This window comes from Mesocricetus auratus, unplaced genomic scaffold (assembly GCF_017639785.1).
Source record: "Mesocricetus auratus isolate SY011 unplaced genomic scaffold, BCM_Maur_2.0 Super-Scaffold_15014, whole genome shotgun sequence".
Taxonomy (NCBI): domain Eukaryota; kingdom Metazoa; phylum Chordata; class Mammalia; order Rodentia; family Cricetidae; genus Mesocricetus; species Mesocricetus auratus.
The window spans coordinates 16242063-16260433 of NW_024429186.1; the positions used below are offsets into that span (position 1 = coordinate 16242063).

The following is an 18371-nucleotide window of genomic DNA, read 5'->3' on the forward strand; positions in this document are numbered from 1 at the left end:
GTTCTTGCATTTTTTGCTTTGTTTTTTCTTCCATTTCTTGCATTTTTTGCTTCATTTCTTCTTCCATTTCCTGCCTTTTTTGGTTTGTTTTTTCTTCCAATTCTTGCATTTTTTGCTTTGTTTTTTCTTCCATTTCTTTGAGGGATTTTCCTATATCTTTTAGGGCCTCTATCATTTTCATTAAAGTGCTTTTAAGGTCGTTCTCTTCTGCTTCGTTCGCATTGGAATGTTGGGGTCTTGCTGGTGTGGAGTCTCTAGAATCTGGCGGTGTCATATTTGTTTTTCTGTTGCTGACTGTGTTTTTGTATTGTCTCTTTCCCATCTCTTCTTCTAGTGGGTGCAGAAAGAGCCCCTTACTGGTCTGGGGACCAGAGTTGAGTTCCCTTTTGGTGGGTGCTAGCAAGTCCAATAATCTGGTGGTTCTTCTATTCCTTGTCCAAATGCTGGTTCGTGGGTGGAGAAGAAGAACAGGAATCTGGGGCGCTTAGCCTCCTACCTGGTCCCCTGGACCCTATGCTGGGTCCTGTTGTACCTGATCCAGAACAGCTACTCCCCTGGTCTCCCTGCCTCCTCTGGTTTCCTGGTCTCGTTGGTGGGAGAGAAGATCTAGAGTCTGGGGTGCTTGGCTCCCGCCGGGATTGGGAGCTCTGTGCAGTTCCCAGGCGATCTGCAGGCACTGGAACACAGGCCGGGAAGCCAGCCTGTTTACCTGATGCTGCCGAAGGAACAGCTCGGGTTGAAGCTTTATGAAGTACTCTGAATAAAAATTTACAATATTGGGCCGGGCGTTGGTGGCGCACACCTTTAATCCCAGCACTCGGGAGGCAGAGGCAGGCGGATCTCTGTGAGTTCGAGGCCAGCCTGGTCTACAGGGTGAGTTCCAGGACAGCCTCCAAAACAATACAGAGAAACCCTGTCTCGAAAAACCGAAAAAAGCAATTACAATATTGATGGATTACAAGCAACTAGAATTGGAAGTGTTCTTCCAAGTGGTTATGGCACACCTTTAATCCCAACACTCAGGAGGCAGAGGCAGGCAGAGCTCTGTGAGGACATTCTGGTTTACAGAGCTAGTTCCAGGACAGCCAGGACTACACAAAGAAACCCTGTCTTCATGGGGAAGGGCCTAGGTCCTACCCTGGATGAAATGACAGACTTTGGAGATCCCTCCAAGGAGGGCCTCACTCTCCATGGGGAATGATGTGGGGATTGGGTGGGGGACTGGGAGGGCTGGTGGAAGGACGAGGGAGCTGGGATTGACATGTGAAGCATTCATGTTTCTAATTTAAATAAAAACATATATTGAGGGAGAAAAAAAAGAAACCCTGTCTTGAAAAACCAAAAAAAAAAGTTCTAAGTCTCTAAGTATTCTTTTTTTCAACAAGCCTTTTTTTTTTTTTTTGAAGGTATGCATTCTTGTACATTCAACAACTGGCTGTATGCACACATTCTTTTCTATTCCTGGAATGCAGTCTCTTCCTGTTTTCCAAAAAATATGTACTTTCAATTTTTTCTCAATTAGAAAGTCATTCCTAGCCAATCTCCCCCTTCTCCCCCTTGAGAATCCCATTGTGGACCATATAGTCTTGTGTACACTCCTAACATAGCATTGCTACAGACAGTAGAGATCATGTCTGTGTCTATTCTAGAAAACTGAGATCAAGATCACATTGTATCTAGTATAGAGTTTGGCACACAACTGAGCAAGTCAATCTTTTAAAACCAAAGTCTTAAAAGGTAACCTGGAATCCAAGGCCAAGTGGTCCATTCATTTGACCAAAATCCAAGAGATGAACAAAATTTTAATTGTTTATTGGTGTTATAAGACAGTGTCACAGAGTAGCCCAGGCTTGCTTTGAACTTAAACTCATGGTAGTCTTCCTGTCTAACCTTCTTAGTTAGAATTTACAGGCATAAGAACCCTATCTGACTATAAATATTGCTTGTAGACCTGATTATACACAGAAAGGTATGTGTCAGGGGGAGACATAGAAGTTGGTAAAGGTTAGAGGACAGCTTTGTGGAATTGATTATCCTTCTGCTTTTGTGTGGCTTCTGGGAATTGAACTCAGATCATCAGGTTTACATGGAAAGTACCTTTACCCACTGAATTATCTCACCAGCCCCTTAAATTTTTGTGTCTATTATGTCTTAAACTGTCCTCCGTAAACTGGGTCCTGAGATAAAGACTTGCTTATAGATAGTTTATTCTGGGATGTTCTTGCAGAGAATAGGAATATGTCATTAGAAAGGATTAAGTGGAATGGGAGAACCAATATAATTGCATGTTCTGAGGTTATCACTGTTCTGACCAAATAGATTTAATAACTGCTGGAATCCTCCAAGAAGCAGAAGAGATGGAATACTATTCAGAATTGTCCACAGGGAAGAAAGGGGAACATTTATCTTCCACCATCCCTGTTGGAAAAGTATTTCTTGTGCTTTGCATATGTATAGGCATCTAGCAAATTCCTGGAGGTGACTACTCCCAGAATGCGGTTATTTCCATAGCAGAAAATAAAATGTACAAAATTTTGACTGGAGCGAGGTCTGGTAGTCTAGACTTAAAACTGGCTTGCTGCAGTAGAAGGCAGATGGGATGTAAGATAGGCTCAGGGTTGCTAAATTCAGTGTCTGTGATGCATATCAGTTTGAGTGGTTGGTTAAACTCAATTCATCATAGTCCAGCCTGGTTTGGGAAAGATGATAGAATTAGCCAGAGTTCAGCTACCAAAACTGACCGGAAGCTCTGACTCATTTTTATTATCAGAACTAAGTTTTACATTGTTGTGGGTGAAGCTGAGGAAACAAAATACTAAAAGGAATGATGGCAGGGTCTGGATGGGTTAGGAACTGGGGAAGCCAAGCTCAGCCAGCTGCTAAAATGCAGCTGTGAAGAGAGACCTGGGAACCACTGCCATGTATTTAGTGGTGGCCATGGAGCCAGTGGTGACAAGAGTTGCATTCAGGTAAGAACTGATCTGAGAGCAGAGAAGCAAGTACAAGCATGTTTCAATCCACATTGACTGCTGCTGCTTGCTGCCTTCCAAGCTGCATGTTCCCTCCTTGACTGACTAACTTGGAACTATTCTAGGCTGGATACTGAGGGAAATAGTTCAAGCTTACTCTAACTGAAACACTTAAAAGTCATTGCAGCCTCTTCCCTCAGCTGTTCTAGATTTGTTTTTCTTTGCCAATACTTCTGCAGATCTAGGGAGACTACCAGGTGGGGTAACCCAAACCTTCATCCCAACGGTATCTGAGCTCTTTCTCTTTAGTTATCATTGCTAGGTCTTCGTTTTCACCAAACAGGGAAGCACCATTAGATGCCCCAGTGAACCCTTTGGGACCTGCATGAGCTCTTTCCTGATCTAACACACTCAAGAATACATCCACTGGTAAATCTGCCAGTGTGAGTTGATAACTCTTGCTTTTCTTCTTTCTTTCTAAGTTTTTTAGGGATTCTTTCTGAATTTCACTTCATGTACCCCAGTCCCACTTATTTCTCTATCCCTCCATATCTGCCTTCTACTCTTTCAACATTCCCCACACTGCCCAGGCGAGGGGCAAGGCCAATTCACCCAGGCTCACACCATCAGGGCCAGCGCTACTGTGCTGCCCAGGCAAGGTGGGGGGACCACTCTCCCAAGGACTGCAACCAACTACGGAGGGATGGGTCTTGCTTTTCTTTGCATATTCACTGACTGCATTCCAAACAAACTATTTGCCTACTGGGACTATGTGCTGTAAACCTGATCCAGGTTAGTGATTGCAAGGTAGAGAGAAGAGGCAGCAGATCTTGAAGAGAACTTTCAAGGATTTAAGCAGGCATGGTCAGAGTGGGGGAGAGAGAGGAGAACGAGCTGCTTGATTCTAATAGCCTAGAATATGGGGTTGAGTCTTGGACTTGCAGTCTTGGCTCTGCTCTAGATTTCTGTGTCCAGGTGTGCCTGTGGACATTTTATCTTAGATAACTGGGGGTTTCCTGTGAGCTGTCTTTGTAGTTGAGAGCCTTAGCCAAGCTTACTCTTGTGGTATACAGTCTACATTTACAGCTGCAGGAAATGAGTTTGTTTGTTTTTTTTAAATACTGACCTGGAAACCTTCAGACTTTGAAAGATTAAATGTCTACGTTTGAGAATTTGAGTGTCACCACTCGCTGCTGAGCTATTTTACTCTCTATTTCTGCTTGTGGTCATCTGCTTCTCATGGAAACTGATAATGTCATACACAAAGCATGACATTACCATCTCCCCACTTGTGGGGTGGTGGCCTTTTGCTATTCATCTATAGAATTTCACTCAAGAACCTTGGTTTTATAGGGTATTTTTGTTACTAGCTGTTCTTGTCTGAGAATCTCCCGTTTCGTTTCCCACAGCCCTTGCCAAAAGTCTGGCTCAAATGATTGCACACAGGATGTTCATTTTGTAAATATTCCCCAAGAACAGGAAGGCGTGTCGCCGGGAAGGCAGGAGAGCAGTATGAGAGTTTAGACTCTTATAAATTGTCCTCCAGGGGACTAATAAAGAGAAACATTTACCGCCCCCCCCCCCAAATTCTTAACACATTGCAGAGTCCAAAGACGGAGTTTTCACGAGAGGCACCAGTTATCTTGTCTTCTAGCATGCATGTCTGATTTCCCCTCCCCCCCCCCAGACTTGGAATTCTTGCTTTCCTTTTTTAAATAGTTACATAGGGATGGTGTGGTGGATGTGGTGCCCCACAGACCTTTCCACTGTGTGCTTGATGAGGATTGGAATACTTGGGGATGCAGAAAGTAAGAAGAAAACTTCAGGGGTTGATATTAGGAAAAATTGGGAAATTGCTTTTGGGATATAAGGTTATGATGTTCGTGGAAATGGAAGTGAAAGGGTAGTAAGAAGTATTTTGAAGGAAGAGTCATTGGAACATATAGACTAGATACTGAGGTCAGAGTGTCCTTGAGAACTTTCCCCTGCTTTGCATGTTTCTTCAGCATGGTTGTGCTGTCTGGTATCACAAGCATATCTCATTGTAGTCAATCTCAGTGGTACTTATAAAGATTTTTTTCTTTAAATTTTTTCTTCTGGGGAGTTTTATACATATGAAATATGATCATATATGCCTCTGTTTACTCCCCTCTAACTCCTCCCATATTCTTCCCAATAGATCACCCTCATAATTTCTTGTTTTTAAATAGCCCACTAAGTTCAGTCAGTGGAGGCAGTTTGTGTCTGGTGTGGGGCATGGAACCTATCAGTGGACACATCCTCTAAAAGTGTGATCTCCTTCAAAGCTGTTATTCTAATGTTTAGATTAGATAAATTAATTTTGTGTTTTTTTCTGTTACTATTGTCTAAAAATGAAGTGACTTAGATATCTCCTGACCTTGGTCACTGTTCAGTGTACTCTGTCCCTAACTTGCTGAACAGGTCTCTACTCCTACTTTTCTAGAAGGATCTTTGAAACAGAGAAGAGAGAAATTGTGGTTGTAATAATTTTTTTGTTATCAAGCCAAAATCTCTCTCTCTCTCTTTTTTTTTTTTTTTTTTTTTTTTGGTTTTTCGAGACAAGGTTTCTTTGTGGTTTTGGAGGCTGTCCTGGAACTCACTCTGTAGACCAGGCTGGCCTCGAACTCACAGAGATCCGCCTGCCTCTGCCTCCCGAGTGCTGGGATTAAAGGTGTGCGCCACCAACGCCCGGCCCAAAATCTCTCTTTTTAAATATCCAGTTAATTGTTGGGGTCTGTCCTTGGAGTAATAGTAGTCAGGTGAAGGCCCACTGGACGTGTAACAGTATCTCTTCCATTTCTGCTTAGCTTTTCCTTATGTATATTGTGTAACGTGTTTGCAGAGAGCCTTTCCCCTCTTCTGCTCTGCTGCCACCTCTTAGCATTCTTCGGTTTGGTCAGTGCCCATCTAAAACATGGGGCTCAGAGCAACACAGGAGAGCAGTGCAGCATTAGACTCTCTTGAGAACTAAAACCCAGGAGTGCTTCAGTTTTATAGCAACCATACCACATTGTGTTTTTGTGTAATTAAAATACACAATTAAGATACTGCTCTATATTAAGCTAGTTCACCTCTGTCATCACTGTGCAGCTGGTTTTCATCATTCCAAAGTATGGAAATTCCTCATTTTCCCTAGCTCTATTTGAATTTGACTGATCTTTATCTCTAGTTGTGATTGTGCTATATAGCATTCAATCAATTGTCTGGAGATTTTGAAGCATGCTTTTCATAGCTTCATCCAAGCTCATGATCAGGATGGCAAAAAACGGGCTGTCTCCTACGCCCTCTACTCTTATTGGTGTGTTTATAAGCAGATCCTTTAAGCACTGTTCAGTTTTGTACCTTTTATCTGCAAGGATCTCACTTATGTACCTTAACGCATTTTAGTGCCTACCATATGCTGTGTAGATAACTGAAGACAACATCCCTATGCTTTGTGGAGCTCATGTAGCACAGTTATTTATGATGTGTCCCCACATCGGTAGTTTATCAGAAAAAGAGAGATGAGTTAAATAAGTGCCATATTGGCCACTAATGGTCTCGTATCACCTGAGCATGGGGTTCTCTCCTGTTACTTTGAACGTAGGACTTTCAACTCTGACAGTGTGTAGACTTTAATCTTTGATCTGTATTTTGTAAGGCTCTGAGTGCAGCACAGTGTGTGTAGCCATATTTTTTGTTACTGTCAGTGGCGATATTTAAATGCTTGGGGTTTTTTGTTGTTTTAATTTTATTTACATAATTGCATTTTATGTATGAGTATTCTGCATGCCAGAAGAGGGCATCATTTTTTCATAATATCAAGACTACTCTTTGTTTTATAGTAAACAGTAAGAATCTTCTGTTCAACTTTAGTCATATCCCTTCCATAATTTTTTGTCACTCACAGTTGGGTAGAGGGGGTGAGACAGAGTCTCTCTCTCTCTCTCTCTCTCTCTCTCTCTCTCTCTCTCTCTCTCTCTCTCTCTCTCTCTCTCTCTCTCTCTCTCTCTCTCTCTCTCTCTCTCTCTTTTTTTGCTCTGACTTGCCTGAACCTCACAACAACGTAAACTCACAGAGATCCTTCTGTTTCTGTCACTCCAAGTGTTGGGATTAAAGGTGTGTACTACCATGTCTGGTCCTGTATCTTTATATTGATTTTTCCTAAGAATAACTGACTTCTCAGATTTTTTTCTTTTTCCTTTGAGCTCTTAAAATGCCATAGCTGCTTTTTCTGAATTTTTGGTTTACTTCACTTATTTCGTTTTTGATTTGGCAGAATTAAAACTCAGAAGAATACCATACAAGTTTTACCTGTCTGTTAAGGGTTTAAATCATTTCCTTAGATCTTGGTGCTTTGTCAATCAAATGTCACCCATGTCCTTCCTCTGCCAATCATGTGTCTCTGGCATCTGTCTTTGCCGTCTACTCTAAGTCCCCTTTGACACAGTGGTTCCATTGTACTCTTATTCAGTTATTGAATTTGTACACAGATGTATGTTCTTCAGCAACTAGGGGGATTCTCTGCCTTTCTCTGTAGGGCTCAGATTTCCTATAAATATCATATCTGTTGTTACCCTATCCAAGGAAGTCTTGATGATTTCCATGAGATTTTTTTAATCTCTTGAATTGTTTTACTACTGCCACTTTTTAAGTCTGTGTAGCCTAACACACTAATGATCAATAAGTAATATTTCTGATTAATCTTAAGAAGTATTTGCCTTCTCTTTTAGGCTGTGAGGATATCATTGCTGACAGCATCTCATTAGATACCTTAATTGCCATCCTCAAGTGGAGCTCACATCCATATGGCTCTAAGTGGGTGCACCGACAAGCTTTGCATTTCCTTTGTGAGGAATTATCCCAGGTCATGACTTCGGATGTTTTTTATGAACTCAGCAAAGACCATCTGCTTACTGCTATCCAATCTGACTACCTACAGGTAATCATTTATACACCTCTCAAGTTCATTGTCATTCCACATGCACAAAGAAATTCATCTGCACCTGTTACTCTTAGAGGGTGGGGTAGGGAGAAACAGACTTTGCTTAATGAATTCCTGCTCCATATTTGAGCACTAAGATCCTTCTGGCACATTGGGTCTTTGTGTACACTGCTATGAACAAGCCCAGGACTTAACTAGATATACTATGAAGAGAATAGGCCAAGTCAGGAACACAGTCTGAAAGTGAATGTCTTGCCTGCCATGGATACTCATTCACTATAATAATTTCTTTTGATAGTATATCATATACTTAGATTGTAGACCATGGGTTAAGCAGCACAAAACAAGAATGAAATTTCATTCAATCTGTTCAACTCATCGTAAAAACTCAAGTGTATGTGTTCTACTAAAGCATAATTGTATTTCCTACTTTATTTTCAGTCAATTCTTGTGTCTTTGGCTTATGTGTTAATCTAATTTGTAATTTAAAATACTGCAAAAAATTATGTAAGATAACATATTTTTAATTGTTTTATATCGGGTTAACTTTATGCTAAAAACAGTACAACAGCTTTTAATGCTGTGAAGCTGTAAACCCTTTGAGCCATTTGTTTTTTTGTGTGATAAACTATAAAATAGAATCATCAAAGTCAGAAAATACTTAATTAAAAAAAAAAAAAACTAGAGCTGGAGAGATGGCTCAGTGATTAAGAACACTAGCCGATCTTCCAAAAGTCCTGAGTTCAATTCCCAACAACCACATGATGGCTCATAACCATCTGGTGCTCTCCTCTGGACTGTAAGGATACATGCAAACAGAACACTGTATACATAATAAATAAATAAATCTTAAAAAAAAAAAACAAATTGTCCACTGTGCTTCTTTAACATTGCTTTGTTTGCAGTAATAAATGCTGAAACACTTAGTGTTCATTTGTAGGAGGATCTTTGTTCATTAACTTTGTCTCACTGTCCTGGTCATACCAGATGTCTGCTTGAGTTAGGATTGGTCAGTGCTGTCAGATTGTTGTCCTAAGCTATGCAGTCCTTCATGACAAAGTATCTTGGAAAGCAGCCTCTATGTGCTGTAAGACTTTAAATAAAATAAGAAAGGAGAGACACATTGCCATTTCACAAATTGTCATGCAAGGTCCACTCTTCAACCCACTAAATACCTTATAGAGATTGTAGCCTGCCTGAATAATTTGTCGTTCTTGTTTTTCCCATCACTGGAGAAGATAATATGTTTATTCTCATCTTATCCCCAAAACACTAGTGGTATGGAAGCCTTATAATAAGATAAAATAAATTTAAAAGTAGGAAATATACAAGTAAAAAAAAGATCATAATAATAAAAGCATCAGCTGGGATGAAGATTAAAGTTATTCAATATGGTAATACTCTCTGTAACATTCACTGTTTATGGACCACAGGATTAGCTCTAAAATTTCACGCAGCTGATATAAAGAGAGAAATGTGGTAAGTTGTGCTCCACATGTACATTATAATATATAACTTATGTTAGACCACCCACCTATCACCTTCCTCTCACATGAACTAAACATTTTAATAATTTCTTTAGAATAAATAATAATCAATTTTTATTCTAGGCAAGTGAACAAGATATCCTTAAGTATCTGATTAAATGGGGAGAGCATCAATTGATGAAAAGAATAGCAGACAGAGGTAAGTTGAGAAAGTACTTGTGCCAATCAGCTTCTGTATGGTTTCAACATCCCCAGTGGCTTACACACACACACACACACACAAAACACACAACACACAACACACCAGCCTTGGAAACACACTGTAGATTGAAGAAGTAGAGGATTTTACATCATCAGTGAAGTCCTTTAGTGTAGTTGAGGGGAAGTTGATAAATATATCAATTTTATGTCTGATATAGTATGTTAAATGATTCGTGGAATTCTAGAATGAAAAATGTCATGTCGTGATTAAGGTATCAGAGAAAGTAACATTGTTGAAGATGTTCAGAAATTAATGTTGATAGATATACAGTGTCTTTTTAAATGATTAAAATGATGAATTTATGGTGATGTTTATTTCAACTAAGAAAGATGCAAAGGCTTGGCATGGTGGTGCACACTTTTTTTTTTTAACGCACACCTTTAATCCCAGCCCTTGGGAGGTAAGGTAAGCAAATCTCTGGTCTGTGGAGTGAGTTCCTGGCCAGCCAGAGCTATATATAGTAAGACCCTCTCTCAAAAAAGGAGACAGGGACTAAGGGTGTAGCTCAGTGGCATACCACTTTAGTGTATGTGAGGTCCTAGTGTGTGGGACATCTAATACCACAAAGTTTTTAGTTTTTTGTTTTTTAGTTTGTTTTTAGTAAAATTACTTCCAGTTGAGGTTGCTTCTGTGTAGTTCCATACGTGGTATGGTTTTGGAAATTCATGATTCATTTTCTTTTAATTTTATTACATGTTTTTATTGTGCTTGTGTACATCCACACACAAAGTGTGCACATGTATGGAAGTCAGAGTACTACTTGCAAGAATAGGTTCCGTCCTTCCACCAAAAATTTACTCCGATTCTTATGTGTGGTGCCAGGTGCCTTTACTTACTGAGCCATTTTGCTGACCAAGAAACATGGGATTCTATACTGGTCTTTTATATGTTAGACCAGCCACCTATCACCTTCCTCTACATACTGAACCCAAGTCAATAAGCTTCACTTAGGAAAATTCAATAGATTTCCCTTTCCTGTCATTTTTCAGTGTTTTTATTTTGAGGCAGAGTCTCATGTGGCCCAGGCTTATGTAACCAGGGACAACTTTGAACTTCTGTTTCTCCTCAGTTTTTAAATTTATTTATGTGTATGTTTACCTGCATACATGTATGTGTACTGTGTACATGCCCGGTACTGGAAGAGGTCAGAAGAGGGCATCAGAGATCACCTGACACTGAAATTACAGATGGTTATTGGCCTCCATGTGGGTGCTGGGAACCAAACCCATGTAACGTTTAGTCTTCCTGCCCACCACCTGGCTCCTGTTGATACTTTCAGTCCCCCAATAACACACAGGACACTATAATTATGAAGCTGTTGGTCATTTGCTTGGTTTCTTATCAGCTAGCTCTGATTTGATTATTAACCCATAATTACTAATATATATTTTATAAGAACTTATCTTTTTGAGGACACACTCCTGAGCACCCATTGCACCTGGGAGATCACATGGCGAGAGCTTGCCTCATGACATTTTTATGTTTTCATGATCTCAGTTTAATATGGCTGCCAAGTGAATGTACTGAAGTGTCTCAAATTCTGAAATGCAAGAAGGCTGGGATGTCCTTATGGAGAAAATAGTGTGTTTGATAAACTTCATTGAGGCATGAGTTACTGTGATGTTAGCCTTGAGTTCATCCTTAATGAATATGTATTAAGGTGCCTTTAAACAGTAGCACACAAAGTTATGTCTTGATGAGTTGGCAAAATGTTTGTGCCTAGAGGGAAACTAACCTCTAGAATCATTGGTTAATTCAGTGTTAATTGTGAACAACATAGCTACCACACCTGAACTGCCTAATTACTGTAGGCCTTTGGTCTCCTCATTGATATAGGTTAATAATGAGGAAGGGTTGTTCGTGATGAAAGATCACATTTATTTGGGCAGGTAACGAGAATCCTTCATGGATAAAATTTCCTTTAAAATAGTTTTGTGGGCTGGAGAGATGGCTCAGTGGTTAGGAGCCCTTGCTTCTCTTTCAGAGAACCCAGGTTCATTTCCCAACTCTTCCATGATGACTCTTCACAGTCTGTAATTCCATTTCCAGGAGATTTAACAACCTCTTCAGTCCTCTGAGGGCACCAGGCACACACATGGTTCACATACATACATGCAGGCAAAATAGCCAGACACGTTAAAAACAAAAATAAGTAAATAAAGGAAATACATTTCAGACAAGATTAGAATATAAAGTTCTGCAAGAATAAGAAAGGCAAACTGGCCATTCTTCCTTAGTTACGTTTGTGTATAGATGGTTCTGCCCTTACTTGAAGGTTTTGTGTAAGACATTACCCAGTACTGTAATGTCTTTTCTGTCCTGCCAGCCAGCGCCCAGATAATAGCACAGAGATTTCTAATTAATTATAAAAGCATGGCCTGCAGCTTGGCTTGCCCCACTAGCTCTTATAACCTAAATTGACCTGCCATTATTTAGTCTGTTTTGCCCTGTGGCTTTTTGCCTTAATATCATTATGTATGTCCTACTACCTCCATGTCTCATTGGCATCTTCTCTGCACCTCGATTATCTCCTCCTACTCTCTTTCTCTGTCCGGAAGTCCTACCTATACCTCCTGCCTAGCTATTGGCCATTCAGCAACAATCACAGCAATACATATATAAATATCCCACAATGCAGTACTTAAAAAAAATAATTGTGAGTCAGAGATATTGAACGATAGTAAAGGACTTGCCTTGCATACAAGGTCCTAGATTTTATCCTCAATATCACAAACATAAAAATTGTTTTCTCTCTCTCCATATATGTATGCACATATATGCATATATATCTTTATATAGACAATATATATTTCCCTCATGTGATTTAAGAAAGATGTCTTTCCTTATAAAGTAAAATTTTTGGCTGGGCATGGTGGTGCACATCTTTAATCCCAGCACTAGGGTGGTAGAGGCAAATAGACTTCTTTGAGTTCAAGGCTGATCTGTTCTACATAGTGAGTTCCAAGACTTCCAGGGCTATGTAGTTTGAAACTGTCTCAAAAAAAAAAAAAGGGATTGTCACTTTTTTCCCCCTCTGTATTGTTTTGGAGGCCTGACCTGGAACTCGATCTGTAGACCAGACTGGACTAAACTCACAGAGATCCGCCTGCATCTGCCTCTCTGCTGGTATTAAAGGCGTGGGCTACCAACGCCCGGCCAGATTGTCACTTTTATTATCAACCATAAAGATCTTTTTTGTTAAAATTATCAAATTTTAACAAAAAATATGTAGCCCCCTAAATTAAAGATATAATTAATATTTCTAAAAATTATAGTTTTCTTCATACTTCAGTGACATAAACATACTTATTTTTCTTTAGATCTTCCTGTCACATTAATACCTAAGGAAAAATACTTTATCCATTACTCAGGACATAGGACTTAAATGTCAAATACAAAAGATTCACCCATGTGTAATAACAGGCCCATGTTAGAAGCTTAGAACTAAGAATGTACATTGAATTTTGCTCCTTTGTATACAGGTGATTAATATATTATTAAATTACCATTGTACATAAGTAGCCTGGGATGGGTATGGTAGTGCATGTCTATAATCCCAGAATTTAGGAAGTAGAGGTAGGAGGATCAGAAAGAATTTCAGACTCATCCTTGGCTACATAACAAGTTAGAAACCAGCCTGGACTACATGAGACCCATCTTTTCCCCTTCTTATAATGCTACTATGACAAAAATAGCATGTGCCTTGCATTGTCCCTCTTATATTTAAAACTGGTCATAGCCTTGGTATGAACAGATTATCATTTTTCTTACTTTGAGTTAATATACATAAAAAGAATCATTTAGCACAGAAGTTATAAAGAATGTTCATGTGTTGTAGACACTGTACTTTTTCTTTGTCCAAAAACTTATGTATTAAATTAAACTTATTTATAACCTGTCCTTAGCAGATGTACTTATATCTGGTACTAAGATTTTATATAATAGAGAGGAAAGTAAGGCTGTCCCTAGGACCAGGAAGATGGCTGAGTGGGTAAAAGTGTTTGTTGCCCAAGTCTGAAAAATTTGATCCTTGGAACCCATGGTGGAAGAAGGAACCAAATCCTGAAAACTGTCCTCTGGCTTTCACACTCAGTGCCATAGCAAGTACATACACATACATACATGCACACAAAAAATTATTTAAAAGGCTGGGTGGTGGTGGAGCACATCATTAATCTCAGTTTTTGGGGGTCAGGGGCAGAGGCAGGTGAGTCTCTGTGAGTTTGAGGCCAGCCAAGGGTACACAGAAAAACCCTGTCTCAAAAAACTAACAGTTTTTAAAAAGAAAAAGACTGTCTATGAAAACTGGGATTTCACTGAAGGCTTTTCCTTTCTGTTTCTTAGAGCCAAACTTACTGAGTGGTACTGCACATAGTGTGAACAAAAGAGGTGTGAAAAGAAGAGACCTGGACATAGAAGAACTTAGAGAGATCCTTTCTACTCTCTTGCCTTTCGTGCGAATTGAGCACATCTTGCCTATAAACAGTGAGGTCTTAAGTGATGCTGTAAGTTCATCTCTTCATTCCTTTTAGGAAAAGAAAAATGCCAGACTGATCCTGTTTAATTCTTATAATTTCCCCTACTAGTACAGTACTTGAAATCTGTTTGGTATAATGTTACATCCCCAGTGTCTGGCATAGTACAAAAAAGTGTGCTTGGTCCTGATGTTATGTGGGTAAGTGGGTCTTCCTTCCAAGAACATAAGTTTTTGTTTTCTATTTTGATTTTTTCAGGGTTTTGCTTGCTTGCTTGTTTTTCTTTGTTTTGTTTTGTTGTTTTTTGAGACAGTTTCTCTGTGTTGCCCTGGCTGTCCTGGAACTCGCTCAAGAACATAGTTTTTAAGGAAATTAATTTGGTCACTTACCAGTATGAATCAATCCAATCTTGTGGAAAGAAAAGATAGAAATTACCTTTGCAGACTCCTCAAGAACAGTAAATCAGAGGAGGGACATTGACTCATATATGTAAGATACATGAGCCATCTGAGTGCTTTTTAAACACAGTTGAAAATTTATAGAGCTTGGCACACTTTAATCCCAATACTCAGGAAGCAGAGGCAAGTGGATCTCTGTGTCTTTGGAGGACAGCCAGGGCAACAGTGAGAGACCTTGTCTTGAAAATACCAGAGGTGGTATTAATGGAGTTTTTTAGAGCGAGGGAGGGAGGGAGGAAGGAGAGAGGAGAGAGGGTCTCCTTGTACCGAAGCCAGAAGAGGACATCAGAGCTCTGTGAGCTACAGTTGCAGGCCTTCGAAGGATACCTTGCTTGTAACATGAGTGCTGGAATTTAAACTTCAGTCCTCATGATTGCTCTAGAGCCATCTATCCGGTCCCTAAAGTAATGATTTTTAGCTAGTAGCATTGCTTTGTTTTTGTGTATATAGTATATATGGTAGAATTGCTCTGTGTGTGTGTGTGTGTGTGTGTGTGTGTGTGTGTGTGTGTGTGTCCCGTTTCTTCTTTTGAATTTGCCTTTTCTTGATGATCAGTGATGTTGAAAATGTTTTCATATACCCTCTTGACCCTTTGTATATCTTTTGAAAAATGTCTGTCATATGTCTTTATTTTGAAATTTTTGCTACTAAGCTGATGTCTCCATGAAAGTTTCCGTTGGTATTATAAACACCATGACCAGAAGCAGCTTGGTGAGGAGAGGGTTTATTTCAGTTTGCAGCTTCCCAGGACAGTTCATCCCTGAAAGAAGTCAGGTCAGGAGCGGGCGCAGAGGCCGTGTGAGAGTGCTGCTTACTGCCTTGCTCCTCATTGCTTGAAGATGTGCGCCAGCATGCCCAGCAAGACTGATTCTTGTATTTTATTTAGAAAAGTATTGTTGGAACATTGTTTAGGAACTATGTACTTACTTGCTCTTAATTCCATACTTAGCCCAATATAAGTTTGCTTGTTGCTGTGCACAGCCATGTTCTCTTAGTTGGTGCAAGTGCATACCATGACAGTGTTTAGTATTGCTGTCATTAAATCTTTACCACCACAGTAGGACCTGGGGGCTTTATTTATGTGTGGGCTCATAACATCAGTGAGGAAACCACAGTGACACTGAAACATCTTCATCTTGTGGCTCTCCAACTTTGAACCACACAGGTGTCCTGTAGTGAGGCCCTTTAAGGTTAAATAAGGCATTTGTGGTTACATAGTTCACCAGTGCTGATACTGAGCCCATGCCTAAAGAGATCTCCACAGTAAACTGAAAAATGTTCACATATTTTCTGATTTGGGCTATTTGGTGGTTGGCGTCAGGTCACATTCCCTGAGAAGAGAACTATGTAGTGTCCTGTGCTGTAAGTAAGGCCAGCTCCATGTTATTTTCCCTTGGTTGGGGGGTGAAAGCAAAATGAACAGGGAAAAAAATCAGTTTTCATCAAGTGTTGTGAAAATTAATCCAAATTCTTGAATTTGTATTTATGTGTCTATGTAAAAACATCATTCTTCTAAAGGAAAGAGGGCAACTACAGATGGTATTTTCTTATTGTTGAATTCTTTTTTTAATGATTTTATTTTATGTGCATTGGTGTTTTGCCTCCATGTGTGTTGGTTAGGGTGTCAGATTCCCTGGAATTGGAGGTACAGACAATGATGAGCTGTCATGTGGGTGCTGGGAATTGAACCCACATCCTTTGGAAGGGCAGTCAGTGCTCTTAACCACTGAACCATCTCTCAACCTCTGAACTCTTTACCCTAATGTTTAGGGTATTGCTAAATTTACATAATAACGTTCCCAAGTTCTTACTTAAATGGTGGGGAAGCTTGTGCAGTGTGTTTATAGGTGTAAGTATTGTTGTCTTACTAGTATTGTGTGGCATGTATTTATCTTTTTTTTCCAATGTTTGTTTGTTTTTAAGATGAAAAGAGGCTTGATCAGTACTCCCCCATCAGATATGCTTCCTACAACAGAAGGAGGAAAGTCAAATGCCTGGTTACGGCAAAAAAATGCTGGCATATATGTTCGTCCTCGGCTGTTTTCTCCCTATGTGGAAGAAGCGAAGGTAAGATAGAGGAGTTTATTACCAACCACATGCACAGAAACTTACTTTTAGTGACCCAGGCATCTAGTAGTGGAAAATGAAAGTAAATTCTAGTTTATCAGTAATTTTCTGGAATGTTTAATTATCAAAGATGTTTTTAAAACTTGTTAAGATGCATCTTACCTCATTACATTGTAAACTGTTGTAATTACATGACAGCTGTGCTGTATGGTCTAGCGAGCAGGGAAATGTCTCAAGTGTGGGCTGCATTTGCTTACCTTCCTCATAAACGAAGAGACATGTCATCTCTTGGAGTAGTCTTCCAGAATAGATGACTTTTGTGTTCCGTTTAGTTTTAGGGTAAACATTTAAACTAAGTTTCAAACTTGTTAGTAAATAGCAGATCCTGTGTGTATTTTGACACAGAGAACTCTCCAAGAAAATACAATAATGTGAAAACAATATACTTTTTATCAGATGTATTCACATATAACTTTGGTGTAGAGGTTGAAAAACTAATAGTTTTTTAAATCAGCATGTGTTTTTGTTTTGTTTTGTTTTGTTTTGTTTAGACAGAGTCTCACTTTGTATCCTGGCTAGCCTCTAATTCACAGAGATCTCCTTGCCTCTGCCTCCAAAGTGCTGGAAGGTGTGCACCACTACACCTAGCAAAAAAGCCAACACAACCAGTGCCCTTAACTCATCCAGCCACACATGTATGATGTACGCGTGGTCATGTGTGTTATAGTGTGAGTGGGTCAGAAGACGACACTGTGAAGTCAGTTACTCTCTTTCCACCTTTCCACGAGTTCTGGGGAGTGAAGTACTTGATGTTGCTCGAGCAGTAGCTCCCCATTCTCATTTGCTCCAAAGCTGGGCAGCCAAGACACTCAACAGATGTGGCACTGGCTCTGTGCCCAGAGCTCCTCCTCAGTAAATATAGAAAGTGCTTATATTTGGCCCATTCTGCAGTTTAGTGATACAGATACACTGGAACTTATTTAACAAAATTGGGTTTATTTGTAGATCTGTTAAGCAGCAATAATTTTATATGGTATATATGTCCCTCTTTGAGACAGGATCTCATTGTCTAACCCTGGCTGCTCTGCAAATCACCGTGTAGACCACGCTGGCCTAGAACTCACAGAGACCTGCCTGCCTGCCCCTGTGGTCCAAGTACTAGGATTAAAGATGTTGCTGTGAAGAGACACCATGACCACAGCAACTCTTATAAAGGAATTTATGTAATTGAGGGGTGGCTTACAGTTTCAGAGGTTTAGTTCACTCATCATGTGGGGAGCATGGCAGCGTGCAGGCGGGCATGGTGCTGGAGAAGGAACCGCTACATGCTGATCCGCAGGCAGCAGGAAGTAGACCAAGACATTGGGCATGTGTGAGACCTCAAAACCCACCCCCACTGTGGAACTCTTCCTCCAACAAGGCCATACCTACTCCAACAAAACCACACCTCCTAATATATTGTGACACTCCCTATGAGATTAAGGGGGCCAATTACATTCAAACTACCACAGATGTGTATCACAGTGTCTGGTCTAATAATCAATATTTTGTATATTGAGCATTTTTTGTTGCTTCTGATACTTAGCATATGTTTATTGCTGATTAATTTTATAGTCAAAGTTTTTAGAAGATGATTGTATCTTTTCAAGATACTCAAAAAGAGAGGCATTTTCTCCTTTCACCATTAATTTAAACATGAGAAATGATA

The 18371-nt window shown here is 39.8% G+C and overlaps 1 protein-coding gene across 6 annotated transcripts in view; it reads left to right on the top strand.

The window, feature by feature from the left end:
• Btbd7 (BTB domain containing 7) overlaps positions 1-18371 on the top strand; it is a 71380-nt gene that overhangs the window by 39863 nt on the left and 13146 nt on the right. For 5 of the 6 annotated variants that reach the window (XM_005068377.4, XM_021226185.2, XM_021226184.2 and 2 more), the window contains exons 4-7: positions 7703-7911; positions 9525-9600; positions 14008-14168; positions 16520-16663. In XM_005068377.4, the coding sequence (XP_005068434.1) occupies positions 7703-7911; positions 9525-9600; positions 14008-14168; positions 16520-16663 (590 nt within the window). Of the gene's footprint in view, positions 1-7702; positions 7912-9524; positions 9601-14007; positions 14169-16519; positions 16664-18371 lie in introns of those variants that run through there. The other variant, XM_021226186.2, reaches the window with a different exon arrangement.